At 50.5% G+C, this 14,232-nt stretch overlaps 2 protein-coding genes across 2 annotated transcripts in view; one reads left to right on the plus strand and one right to left on the minus strand.

Annotated features, from left to right (window-relative positions):
- The window catches only part of SLC44A2 (solute carrier family 44 member 2), a 238,175-nt gene that overhangs the window by 46,660 nt on the left and 177,283 nt on the right, over positions 1-14,232 (minus strand). Inside the window, exon 2 of the mRNA XM_050770231.1 lies at positions 3,545-3,659. Coding sequence (XP_050626188.1) covers positions 3,545-3,575 — 31 coding nt within the window. The 5' untranslated portion in view covers positions 3,576-3,659. The remainder of the gene's footprint in view (positions 1-3,544; positions 3,660-14,232) is intronic.
- KRI1 (KRI1 homolog) overlaps positions 1-14,232 on the plus strand; it is a 74,522-nt gene that overhangs the window by 20,756 nt on the left and 39,534 nt on the right. The gene's annotated exons all lie outside the window — the stretch shown is intronic.

Here is a 14,232-nt window from a genome sequence, read left to right on the forward strand (position 1 = left end):
CATGGGCTCAAGCGATCCTCCCACCTGGGACTCCCAAAGTGCTGGAATTACAGGCATCAGTGACTGTCCAGCCAGAGTCTGGTTTTTGTTGTTTTTTGAGACAGTCTCACTCCATAGCCCAGGCTGGAGTGCAGTGGCACCATCTCAGCTCACTGCAACCTCCGCCTCCCAGGTTCAATCAATTCTCCTGTCTCAGCCTCCCAAGTAGCTAGGATTACAGATGTGCACCACCATGCTTGACTAATTTTTATATTTTTAATAGAGATGGGGTTTCACCATGTTGGCCAGGATGACCTCAATCTCCCGACCTCAAGTGACCCACCCACCTCAGCCTCCCAAAGTGCTGGTATTACAGGCATGAGTCTGTAATCCTCGGCCGGCCAAGAGTCCATTTTTTTTTTTTTTTTTTTTTTTTTTTTGAGATGGAGTTTCGCTCTGTCATCCAGGATGGAGTGCAGTGGCGCCATCTTGGCTCACTGCAACCTCTGCCTCCCAGGTTAAAGCGATTCTCCTGCCTCAGCCTCTCAAGTAGCTGGGACTACAGACACGCTAATTTTTTGTGTTTTTCTTATTTATTTATTCATTTTGAGACTGAATTTCACTCTTTTTGCCCAGGCTGTAGTGCAATGGCGCAATCTCGGCTCACCACAACCTCCGCCTCCCAAGTTCAAGCGGTTCTCCTGCCTCAGCCTCCCGAGTAGCTGGGATTACAGGCACTCACCACACCTGGCTAACTTTGTATTTTTAGTAGAGATGGGGATTCACCGTGTTGCTCAGGCTGGTCTCAAATTCCCGGCCTCCGGTGATCTACCCGCCTTGGCCTCCCAAAGTGCTGGGATTACAGGCGTGAGCCACCGGGCCCGGCATTTTTTGTATTTTCTGTAGAGAAGGGGTTTCACCGTGGTAGCCAGGATTGTCTTGATCTCCTGACCTCGTGATCCGCCAGCCTCGGTCTCCTAAAGTGCTGGGATTACAGGTGTGAGCCACCGCACCTGGCAAGAGTCCGTTTTTTAAATAAGCATCACTACTGACCCCCTGCCGACCCTAGTTTTATTTCTCCATGGTCAGAGTTTATTGTTTTGGATTCTAGAATCTTTTTCTGCACTGCTCTTGCCAAGCGTGGGCTGGATGGGAAGGATGGCAGTGCCCATTGCTGACATCCGCCGGGGCCCAGAGCCATTTCCCCATTTCCCTCGGAACTGCTGCCTTCCTTTAGATATGATCTCTGCTGAGGAATGTACTTCCTGCCCAACCTGGTCTCACCCAAGTCAATGCCTTGGGTTGCTTCTCCATCAGCTCAGGGGAAAGCCATGTCCTCAGTAATACCAGCCCCAGGGGCCTCCTGAGCACATCGAGCTTGCCAGACTATGCAAAATGCTTCCTCTACCAGTGAGTGTGGTCCACCGAGTCCTACAGACAAAGACACAGAGCTTCAGAGAGGTCACGGACTCACCCAGGGCCACACGGCTCCTAAATGTCAGAGCCAGGATTTGAGCCTGGGTTTGTCTGATGTCAGCCCCTAAACTCACGATGGATGGGAAGCCACTGGGCAGGAGGGTAGGATAAGTGAGTCACTCTTCCACACCATCCCTAGGGGAAAGCTCCCTAAAGCTCCCTTCATCTATCAGGGACTTTATGGGCCAGTCCAAGGCCCCCAGGTTTTTGGTTCTGATGTGAAGGGACTACTCCAAGCTAAGCAAAACCCCTACTTCAAGCAATCAAACCAGATGGCCCCTCTGGCCCCAAGGCAAAATATAATTAAGTAACAATGTGGTTTGTTTGCTGTTCTTTCTGCATGAAACACACTTCCCCTAAATCTTCCCACGGCTGGCTCAACTTCCAACCCTTAGTAACCTAAAATAATCGCTGCTGTTTCTGCCACACAAGATCACACGATGTCCCGTTCTTTGCTTCACAACTTACAACCTAAAATTACACATTCCTTCCCTTGACTACTCCCTGCGGTCAAGGATTTCACTGCTCTATTCACTGCTGGGTTTCCAGTGTCTAGACCCCTGCCTAAATTGTGCTCAACAAATATTTGTTAATTGAAGGTACTCCCTTAAGCCCAGAACAAGCTCTGTCTGGCGGGGTCCCCTGTCTCATGTGTGGGCCTGGGAGGTCTGCCCAGCTCCGTCCACAGCTCAATTCCATCCTTTGGCCAAATTCAAGGCTGGGTGAATCATATCATTGTCCTCTCTGCCCCTCATCCCTGTCCCAGCCAAACTTCATAGAGACCCAAGACCCCCTCAGATGCTGCCCACAAGCAGGCAAGACCTGGCTGGAACCTCAGGCTGAGACTCTCAGGTGAGAGACAGCCTGCCACACCCAAGGAACACACAGCACCCGCAGCCGCTGGGGCTGGGATTTGAGCCCAAATCAAGACCAAGGGGGTCCCTCCAGAGGACTGGGCAGCAGCTTCAATCGAGAAGGGGGTGCTGGGAGGTGGCCAGGTACTGCTGCCTCCCCTTGACTGGGCTCTGCAGGGAAGGTCCCAGCCTCCCTGATCTGTCTCTCCCGGTAGCCTCCTGAGGCCATACAGTCCCTAGGGGCAGGGAGGCACAGCTCTACCCAACTTGTTTTTCTTGAATAATTTCGAGCAGTTTCCGGCCCCCTCCCCAAGGCCCTTCAGTGTCACAGTTTCCAGGAAGTTCTTGTCACACAAAGAGGGGCGCGACAGTGCTTCTTTGCCCCCAGGGTAGTACCACATGGGGCTGGGACTGAGTTGGGTCTTGGGGACCCAAAATGGAGAAGAGAAAGGAGAAACTAAGGATGGCAACTCCCCCCACCGTGGGAATCCAGGGGAGGGTGGAACCACAGGGCGCTGGTGATAGAGAAGCCCACATCCTGGGCCCATGCCCAGGGCCAAATGCCTGAGGCCGCCCCAAGAGGTTCGCCGGAGGAAGTTCCAGCCGCCAGCACCTCCCGAAATGGGAGGTGGGGGCCCCTAGCCCCTTGCACAGGGAGGGGAAAGTTTCTCAATTGTTTCCTGCTTCCTTCCTGCCTCCTCACCAAAGATGCCCTTCTTTCCGCCGTTTCCAGGCGGCTAGCCAGACCCGGTGGGCTGTCAGCTGGGTATTCGGTCTGCCCAGTCTTGCCTCAGTTTCCCCATCTGGCTAAAAGCCCTGGACGGCTACTTCTGGCGGAAAGCGGCAGGAGGAAGAAGTGGACAAAGGGGTTTGGAAGAGGAAGGGGATTTGGGGAGGTCAGGGCCCTGTCTCTTTTCCGAGCCCGGATCGCCGCGCCTCCCCTCCCCCGCCCGCCATCTGAGCCACCCAGATAACGGGACCTCCCCGGGCGGAGCATGCGCCATGAGCACCGGCCCATCAGCCGGAGGGGGAGCTGGGGCTCCCGGGGAGGGGACGCAGGGCGACCCGGCTGAAGCAGGGAGCGTGGGATCCGCGCAGTGTGGGATGCGGGGGCCCGAGCGCGGAGGGCCCTCCAGAGGCAGGGCGGGTGCCTAGGGTCTCAGATGTCCCCCTGGCTCAAGGTCCTCCCACCCCCAAGTCAGCAAAGGCGGCCCCTGACCGGAGGCAGCTCCTACCGTAGGCTCCGTTTTTCCGCTCGTCCTCCATGGCCGCAGCGGGGCGGGGAGCGGAGTCCGAGCCAGCGCGACCCCAGCCCGGGCGGGCGGGAGGCTCCGCGGGCTGCAGCGCCCCGCCCCGGGCCCCGGCCCCGCCCCGCCCGCCGGGCCAGCCCCCGCGCGCCTCCTCCAATGGGAGCCTCGAGCGGGCGAGGGCGGGTCCCGGGGGCGGGTCCTGGCCCGGGATGGGTGGGGCCCCAACCTTTGTTTCCAGTCTTGGCTCTCAAGTAACCCTCCTGAGGGTGTGCACGGTGAGCAAAGAGAGGTCTGTCATTCATTCATTCATTCATTCATCTATGCATTTCATCGTCAATGAGATATCGAGGCTGGGCGTGGTGGCGCGGGCCTGTAATCCCAGCCACTCCGGAGGCTGAGGCGGGAGGATAGCTTGGGCCAAAGAGTTCCAGACCAGCCTGGGCAACATAGGAAGACTCTCGTCTGTACAAAAAATTTGAAAAATTAGCCGGGCTTAGCCGGGCGCGGTGGCTCACGCCTGTAATCCCAGCACTTCTGGGAGGCAGAGGCAGGCGGATCACGAGGTCAGGAGATCAAGATCATCCTGGCTAACACGGTGAAACCCCGTCTCTACTAAAAATACAAAAAAATTAGCCAGGCGTGGCCGGTGCCTGTAGTCCCAGCTACTCGGGAGGCTGAGGCAGGAGAATGGCGTGAACCCGGGAGGCGGAGCTTGCAGTGAGCCAAGATCGCGTCACTACACTCCAGCCTGGGCGACAGAGCTAGACTCCATTTCAAAAAAACAAAATAATAATAATAATAATTAGCCGGGTTTGGTAATGCACACTTGTAATTCAGCTACTCGGGAGGCTGAGGTAGGAGGATCACTTGGGTCCAGCAGTTTGAGGCTGCAGTGAGCTATGATTGTTTCACTGCCTGGGCAACCCTGTCTCAAAATAATAATAATAATTAATAATAATAAATGATGGATAGATAAATAATTGATAGGTAGCTATTAATCACGGTGTACCACTGAACATACCAAAAGATGCCATTTCCATTCATCAGATTGGTAAGAATTTTAGAGTTTGACAACATAAAATCAGGGGAGTAAATGCTTTGAAGCAGAATGCTTTCTGGCAGAAAGAGTAAATCCAAGTCATGTTCACCTGGTGCGATTCCTGTCTGGCACTGACCCTGGTCAAATCACTGCAGGTGTGTGTGCATGGGATGTAGTAACCAAGAAGTGTTGCCTGTAGCCTCGACAGCTGTTGTGGAAAAAATGGGTGAAAACAGACCGAGCGCGGAGGCTCACGCCCGTAATTCCAGCACTTTGAGAGGCCGAGGCGGGCAGATCACCTGAACTCACGAGTTCGAGACCAGCCTGACCAACATGGAGAATCCCCGTCTCTATTAAATATACAAAAAATTAGCCTGGCATGGTGGCGCATGCCTGTAATCCCAGCTACTCAGTAGGCTGAGGCAGGAGAATCACTTGAACCAATGAGGTGGAAGTTGTGGTGAGCCGAGATGACGCTATTGCACTCCAGCCTGGGCAACAGAACTGGGCAAAAAGTGAAACTCTGTCTCAAAAAGAAAAAAAAAAAAAAAGAAAGAAAAACGTGTGAAAATATCACTGCACTCCAGCCTGGGTGAGAGAATGAGACCCTGTCTCAAAATAATAATAATAAAGCACAAAGTCATCAGGGAAATGTAAATCGAAATGTCGATGAGATACCATTGCACTCCCACCTGAATAGCTAAAATTAAAAAGACTGGTCGAACCAAGTGTTGAGGAAGATGGGAAGCATATGGGGGCTCTCCTACACTGTTGGTGAGAATGTAAAATGCCACAACCAGTTGGAAAACGATCTGGCAGTTTCTTGCAAAGTTAATGCCCTAGAAATTGCATTCCTAGGTATATACCCAAGAAAAATATAAGCGAAGAAAAGAAAAAACCCACAGAGACATTCATATAAATGTTCATGGCAGCTTTATAGTATCCTTATTTGTAATGGGCAGAAAAACAAGGAGCAGCCCAAATGCCCATTAACCGATTAATGGTGAAGCAAACCATCATGGGTTTCACCCATACCATGGGATTCTCCTTAGTGATGAGGAATGAACATTTTATTCTTTCTTTTTTTTTTTAGAGGCAGGATCTTGCTCTGTTGCCCAGGCTGGAGTGTGATGGTGCAGTCATAGTTGTCTGAAGCCCTGACCTCCTCAGCTCAAGTGATCCTCCTGCCTCAGCCTCCCAAGTTGCTGGGCCTACAAGCACACACCATCATGCCTGGCTAATTTTTTCTTTTTTTTTTTTTTTTTTGACAGAGTTTTACTCTTGTTGCTCGGGCTGGATTGCAGTGGCGCAATGGCGTGATCTCAGCTCACCACAACCTCCTCCTCCCAAGTTCAAGTGATTCTCCTGCCTTAGCCTCTGAGTAGCTGGGATTACAGGCATGTGCCACCACGCCCAGCTCATTTTGTATTTTTAGTAGAGACGGGGTTTCTCCATGTTGGTCAGCCTGGTCTGAAACTCCCGACCTCCGGTGATCCTCCCACCTCGGCCTCCAAAAGTGCTGGGATTTTAGGTGTGAGCCACCGCACCTGACCATACCCAGCTAATTTTTAAAATTTTTATAGAGAGGAGGGTCTCCCTATGGGTGTCCAGGCTGGTCTCAAGTGATCCTTCTGCCTCAGCCTCCTAAAGTGCTGAGATTACAGGTGTGAGCCACAGCGCCTGGTCCAGGAATAAACTATTGATACAGGCAAAAATATGGATGAATCTCTCCCCAAAAAGCATAATGCTGTGTGAAAGAAGCCACACACTTTTTTCTGAAGTTCTAGAACAGGCATTGCTAATTAACCTATAATGATGGAACATAGATCAGTGGTTGACTTTTGGAACGGTAATAACTACTGGGATGACAGGAGCAGCTTCTGGGCAATGGAAACAGAATTGTAGTTACATACCTTAGTTCAATTTGTGAATACTTGATCTTCTCAATCCCACTCCCCTCCGCCTTTTTTTTTTTTTTTTTTTGAGACAGAATCTTGCTCTGTTGCCCAAGCTGCAGTTCAGTGGCAATTTTTGTATTTTAGTAGAGACAGGGTTTTGCCATGTTGCCCAGGGTGGTCTCGAACCCCTGACCTCAGGTGATGCACCAACCTCAGCCTCCCAAAGTGCTGGGATTACAGGTATAAGCCACTGTGCCCAACCAACGTCTATCCTTTTAAAATATGTGTTGCTGGCCGGGCACGGTGGCTCGTGCCTATAATCCCAGCACTTTGGGAGGCCGAGGTGGGTGGATCACAAGGTCAGGAGTTCAAGACCAGCCTGACCAACTTGGTGAAACCCTGTCACTACTAAAAATGCCAAAAAAAAAAAAAAATTAGACAGGCATGGCAGTGGGCACCTGTAATCCCAGCTACTCAGGAGGCTGAGGCAGAGAATTGCTTGAACCCGGGAGGCAGAGGTTGCAGTGAGCCAAGATTGTGCCCCTGCACTCCGGCCTGGGTGAAAGAGTGAGACAGCATCTCAAAATAAATACATAAAATAAAATAAAATAAAATAAAATAAAATATGTGTTGCTTTTCCTGGTCAGGTCGCCAGCATCATGCTCTTCTGTTCATTTTTCTTTTTTTTTTTTTTTTTTTTTTTTTTTTTTTTTTTTTGAGACGGAGTCTTGCTCTGTCGCCCAGGCTGGAGTGCAGTGGCCGGATCTCGGCTCACTGCAAGCTCCGCCTCCCGGGTTCACGCCATTCTCCTGCCTCAGCCTCCCGAGTAGCTGGGACTACAGGCGCCCGCCACCTCACCCGGCTAGTTTTTTGTATTTTTTAGTAGAGACGGGGTTTCACCGTGTTAGCCAGGATGGTCTTGATCTCCTGACCTCGTGATCCGCCCGTCTCGGCCTCCCAAAGTGCTGGGATTACAGGCTTGAGCCACCGCGCCCTGCCCTTCTGTTCATTTTTCAAGTCCTTTGTGGGCAAGAATGTGGTCGTGGAACTCAAGGATGACCTGAATGTCTGGGGCACCCTCTATTTGGTGGATCAGTATCTCAACATCAAATGAGCTGACATCAGGGTTACACACCTTGAGAAACAGCCTAACATTTTATCAGTGAAGAATGTCTAGCCTGGGTGCAGTGGCTCACACCTGTAATCCCAGTACTTTGGGAGGCCAAGGCAGGTGGATCACCTGAGGTCAGGAGTTTGACACCAGCTTGGCCAACATGGCAAAACCCCATCTCTACTAAAATACAAAACTTAGCTGGACGTGGCGGCGGGCACCTGTAATCACAGCTACTTGGGAGGCTGAGACAGGAGGATTGCTGGAACCCAAGAGACGGAGGCTGCAGTGAGCTGAAATCATGCTGCTGCACTCCAGCCTGGGCGACAGAGTGAGACTCTGTCTCAAAAAAAATGTAAAAAAAGACTGCTTCATTCCAGGCTCAGTGGTCCCGTATGTACAGTTGCCAGCAGAGGAGGTCGACACACAGTTGCCATAGCATGCAGCAAAGAAGAAAGCCAGCAGTAGGGACAGCCCCTCCTTCTCTTCCCCTCCCTCTTTTTTGGTGACCTGTAACCCCAAGTCCCAGCCCAGGACCCCTAACTCCCAATACTTGAAAAGGTTTTCTTTGTGTTTTTTTATTGATGACGGTTTTGTGGGTTTTTTTTAAAAAGGGAAGAGTGGATAAGAGGAATAATAGGGAACGGGTATCCTTTGTTGAGAAAGGGAGAAGAGGTAGGCTGGGAAACTCCAAAGCCTTCCCAGTCCACGGCACCTGCCGTTCTCACTACCTCCCTGGAGATGGTGAAAGGGAGGGCTTCCTAGGTCTGTCCACGGTACCATGTGATTCACCTGGGGGGATGAAAGAAATCTGTCCCACGTCAGGAATAACATTTATGATGCAAATATATATGTGTGTGTATATGTATACACACACATATACACACACTATATATATAATGTAACATATGTATATAACATATATTACATGTATACGTATGTTACATTTATATACGTACGTTACGTTTTCATGGATGCAGTGTGTCACACACATTGGGAGTCTGAGGCAGGAGGACTGCTTGAGCCCAGGGGTTCCAGACCAGCTTGGGCAATAAAGTGAGACCTTAATAAACAGGCTGGGCGCAGTGGCTTACGCCTGTAATCCCAGTACTTTGGGAGGCCGAGGTGGACGGATCACGAGGTCAGGAGTTCAACACCAGCCTGGCCAATATGGTGAAACCTCGTCTCTACTAAAAATACAAAGAAAAAAAAAATAGCCGGGCGTGGTGGTGCGCACCTGTAATCCCAGCTATTTGGGAGGCTGAGGCAGAAGAATCGCTTGAACCCGGGAGGCAGAGGTCGCAGTGAGCCAAGATCACACCACTGCACTCCAGCCTGGGTGACAGAATGAGACACTGTCTCAAAAAAAAATAAAAATAAATAATAATAATAATAAATAAATATATGTTACATTTCAAAATGAGAATTTTTTAAGTCGTTTAAGAAAAAAGGAGGTGGGCCTGCAGATTATAATAAGAGTGAATGTTTAGTCAGGAGCAGTGGCTCACACCTGTGATCCCAGCACTTTGGGAGGCAGGAGGGTCACTTGAGGTCAGGAGTTCAAGACTAGCCTGGATAACATGATGAAAACCTGTCTCTAAGGCCAGGCGCGGTGGCTCGCACCTGTAATCCTAGCACTTTGGGAGGCCGAGGTGGGAGGATCACCTGAGGTTGGGAGTTCGAGACCAGCCTGACCAACATGGAGAAATCCTGTCTTTACTAAAAACACAAAATTAACCAGGTGTGGTGGCACATGCCTGTAATCCCAGCTACTTGGGAGGCTGAAGCGGGAGAATCACTTGAACCTGGGAACTGGAGGTTGCAGTGAGCCAAGATTACACCACTGCACACCAACCTGGGCGACAGAATGAGACTCAGTCTCAAAAAAAAAAAAAGGAAAGGAAAGAAAGAGTGAATGTTTATAGAAAGCTTAGTCAGAGTCAGACAAGGCATTAACTGCTTTTTTTTTTTTTTTGAGACGGAGTCTCGCTCTGTCATCCAGGCTGGAGTGCCGTGGCGTTATCTCGGCTCACTGCAAGCTCTGCCTCCCGGGTTCATGCCATTCTCCTGCCTCAGCCTCCCAAGTAGCTGGGACTACAGGCACCCGCCAACACGTCTGGTTAATTTTTTGTGTTTTTAGTAGAGACAGGGTTTCACCAGGTTGTCCAGGATGGTCTTGATCTCCTGACCTTGTGATCCGCGTGCCTCGGCCTCCCAAAGTGCTGGGATTACCGGCGTGAGGCACCGTGCCCGGCCTGTGCTTTAGATTATTATTATTTTTCAAACTCTTTTTCTTTTTTTTTGAAATAGAGACCAGGTCTCATTAGCCTCAACTGATCTGCCCATCTTGGCCTCTTGAAGTGTTGGGATTACAAGCATGAGCCACCACACTGGCCAAGCACCTTTTTTTTTTTGAGCGAAGGTCTCACTCTGTCACCCAGGCTGCTGGAGGGCAGTGGCGCGATCTAGGCTCCCCCAGTAAAGCACTCTGTCTCTCTCTGTGTATATATATATATTTTTGTTTGTTTGTTTGTTTTTGTTTTTGAGATGGAGTCTCACTCTGTAGCCAGGCTGGAGTGCAGTGGCGTGCTCTCAGCTCACTGCAACCTCTGCCTCCCGAGTTCAAGCAATTCTCCTGCCTCAGCTTCCTGAGTAGCTGTGACTACAGGCGCCCGCCACCACGCCAAGCTAATTTTTTGTATTTGTAGTAGAGAAGGGATTTCACCATGTTAGCCAGGATGGTCTCAATCTCCTGACCTCATGATCCACCGCCTCGGCCTCCCAGAGTGCTGGGATTACAGGCTTGAGCTGCCGCGTCTGGCCCAAGCACTCTATATTAAATCATTATAACAATTTTCCAATTGGAGAAAGTGACCCAGAGAGATGAAATAATTTACCCATAGTAACATAATCAGCCTGTTACTCTGCAAGGATCTGAACCCAGGGAGTCGGACTTTACACCCCAGACACACTTCCTTCCCCTTCAACCACATGCTTTCCGGAGTAGCGTCCAGGTCATATTGTTGAGTGATAATAGCAAGTAGTATTTATTTTTAAATTTAAGACGGAGTCTCTCTCTGTTGCCCAGGCTGGAGTGCAGTGGCACGATCTCAGTTCACTGCAACCTCCTTCTCTTGGGTTCAAGCGATTATGTGCCTTAGCCTCCAGATAGCTGGGATTTCAAGTGTTCCCTATCATGCTCAGCTTAATCTCTCTCTATATATATTTTGTTGTTGTTGTTTGTTTGTTTCGTTTTGTTTTAGTCTCGCTCTGTCACGCAGGCTGGAGTGCAGTGGAGAGATCTCGCCTCACTGCAACCTCTGCCTCCCGGGTTCAAGCAATTCTCCTGCCTCAGCCTCCCGAGTAGCTGGGATTACAGGCATCCACCAGCATACCCGGCTAATCTTTTGTATTTTTAGTAGAGACAGGATTTCATCATGTTGGCCAGGCTGGTCTCAAACTCCTGACTTCAGGTGATCCACTTGCCTTAGCCTCCCAAAGTGCTGGGATTACAGGCGTGAGCCACCAAGCCTTCCCAGTTTTTATATTTTTAGTAGAGACAGATTTTTTTGCCATGTTGCCCAGGCTGGTCTCGAACTCTTGGCCTTAAGTGCTCCAACCCGCCTCTGCTTCCCAAAGTTCTGGGATTACAGGCGAGAGCCACTGTGCCTGTCCACAAGTTGTATAGTCTTATATGGCATGGGAGAAAGAGAGAGAGAGAGAAAGAGGAGAAAGAGGGTACAATATCTCACACACACACACACACACACACACACACACACACACACACCCTTGCACGTAACCCAGCTGAAAAAGATCTGAATGAGCCAGTGGTTATGAGAGGGATGAAGATTGGGGTATGGGGATGTCACAGGGGACTTTTTTTTTCTTTTCCTCTCATATCTCTGCTGGAAGGAACTTTCGTCTTTCCTTTCCTTTCTTTCTTTATTTTGTATTTTGTTGTTTTCTCAGGAACTGGCTCAGCACAATCTTTTCTTAAGATGTGATCTTGCTTTGTCACCCAGGCTGGAGTGCAGTGGTGCAACCATAGCTCACTGCAGCCTCGATCTTCCGTGCTCCAGTGATCCTCCCACCTCAGACTCCTGAGTAGCTGGGCGCAGTGGTTTACACCTGTAATCCCAACACTGCGGGAGGCCGAGGTGGGTGGATCACTTAAGGTCAGGAGTTTGAGACCAGCCTAGCCAACATGGCGAAACCCAGTCTCTACCAAAAATACAAAAATTAGCCCAGGGTGGTGGCAGATGTGTGTAATCCCAGCTACTTGGGAGGCTGACGCAGGAGAATCGCTTGAACTGGGAGGAGGAGGAGGCTGCAATGAGCCGAGATTCTGCCACTGCACTCCAGCCTGGTCGACAAAGTGAGAATCCGTCTCAAAAAAAAAAAAAAAAAAAAAAAAAAAAAAGCTGGGTGCATTGGCTCATACCTATGATCCCAGCACTTTGGGAGGCCGAGGAGGGCCTCCCAAAGTGGTCAGGAGTTCGAGACCAGCCTGGCCAAGAGACCAGCCTGGCCAATATGGCAAAACCCTGTCTCTACTAAAAATACAAAAATTAGCCAGGCATGGTGGTGGGCACCTGTAGTCCCAGCTACTTGGGAGGCTGAGGCAGGAGAATGGCGTGAACCCGGGAGGCAGAGCTTGCAGTGAGCCAAGATCACACCACTGCACTCCCTGGGCGACAGAGCAAGACTCTGTCTCAAAAAAAAAATAATAATAATAATAAATAAAATAAATAAATAAAAATACATAAAATAAAATTAGCCGGGTGTGGTGGTGAGTGCCTGTAATCCCAGCTACTAGGGAAGCTGAGGCAGAAGAATTGCTTGAACCTAGGATGTAGAGGCTGCAGTGAGCCGAGATTGTGCCACTGTACTCCAACCTGGGCAACAGGGCGAGACTCCATCTCAAAATAAAAAAAAAAAAAAAAAAAGAAGAAGGAGAAGAAGAATGATGGGTGCCAGGGGTTGGGACGGGGAGGAGGAGTGTTTCATGGGGACAAGTTTTCCTTTGGGAAGATGAGAAAGTTCTGGAGATGGATGGTAGTGATGGTTGCATGACCATTAAAGTGCTTAATGCCACCGAACTGTGCACTTCAAAATGGCTAAAGTGGCCAGCCAGCTGTGGTGGCACATGTCTGTAGTCTCAGCTACTTGGGAGGCTGAGTTGGGAGGATGGCTTGAAACAGCAGGAGAGGAACTGAAATTCGGGAAGTTAGGGTGTCTGGGGCAGCAGGTTCAGGTGGTGCCCTGTGGCAGAGGTCAGCAGGTGTCTGACTGTGCCAGGTGGGGGTGGTTGGAGGGCAATGGGGGGGAGCATAGAGGATATGAGAGTGAGTGAGAGTCAAAAAATAATTGTGAGTTTCAGAGAGATCCCTTTAGTGGTGTGGAGAAGGGATTGTGGACAGGGCCTAGAGGCATGGTCCCTGGGAGAGGCTGGGGGAGGCTCCAGGCATCCAGAAGGAACTAGGACAAGGCCACAGCCTCAGGGGGATGGGGGAGGTCACCACTGAGGTGGGGCAGGCGGGACAGGCAGAGCCTGCACACAGAGCTGCTCTGTTCTCTGACCCCGAGGAAGCTTTTGGGCTCATGAATTTTTCATGCCAAACAGGCCTGGAGCTTCAGATTCCAGGGCACTGGGCCCAGGCTTTCGGGTTCTATTTACTGCCTGAAAACATCTCAGGGACCCAGAAGATGAGTTCTTTATTTTGTTGTTGTTGTTGTTGTTTTTGAGACAAAGTCTCACTCTACTGCCCAGGCTGGAGTGCAATGGTGCAATCTTGGCTCACTGCAACCTCTGCCTCCCGGTTTCAAGTGATTCTCCTGCCTCAGTCTCCCAAGTAGCTGGGACTACAGGCATGCGCCACCATACCTGGCTAATTCTGTATTTTTAGTCCAGACAGGGTTTCACCATTTTGGCCAAGCTGGTCTCAAACCCCTGACCTCAGGTGATCCACCCGCCTCAGCCTCCCGAAGTGCTGGGATTACAGGCGTGAGCCACCGCACCCGGTCGCCAGGAGACGAGTTATTTTGAGGTTCAGCAATGTCTAGGCTGGGGTGAGGACCCAGCAGTGACTGCATCCCCCTAGGTGACCTCAGCAGACAGCTGCTGGGAGCATGAAGGACCACCCCCCTCCTTTGGACAGAAGCAATATAAAGTCTTGGGCTTTAGGCTGGGCGAGATGGCTCACACCTGTAATCCCAGCACTTTGGGAGGCCGATGTAGGCGGACTACTTAAGTCCACTAGTTGGAGACCAGCCTGGGCGACACTGTGAAATCTGTCTGTACCGAAAAGTATAAAAATGAGCTGGGTGTGGTGGCCACGCACCTGTGGTCCCAGCTGTGCAGGAGGCTGGGGTAGGAGAATTGCTTGATTGTTTGAACCCAGGGAGATGGAGGTTGCAGTGAGCTGAGATCACACCACTGCACTCCAGCCTGGGTGACAGAGACCCTGCCTCAAAAAAAAAAAAAAAAAAAAAAAAATCAAGGCCAAGTGCAGTGACTCACCCCTGTAATCCCAGCAATTTGGGAAGCTGAGGTGGGTAGGTTACCTGAAGTTGGGAGTTTGAGACCAGCCTGACCAACATGGAGAAATCTTGTCTCTACTAA

The sequence above is a fragment of the Macaca thibetana genome, chromosome 19 (genome assembly GCF_024542745.1).
Source record: "Macaca thibetana thibetana isolate TM-01 chromosome 19, ASM2454274v1, whole genome shotgun sequence".
Lineage (NCBI taxonomy): Eukaryota > Metazoa > Chordata > Mammalia > Primates > Cercopithecidae > Macaca > Macaca thibetana.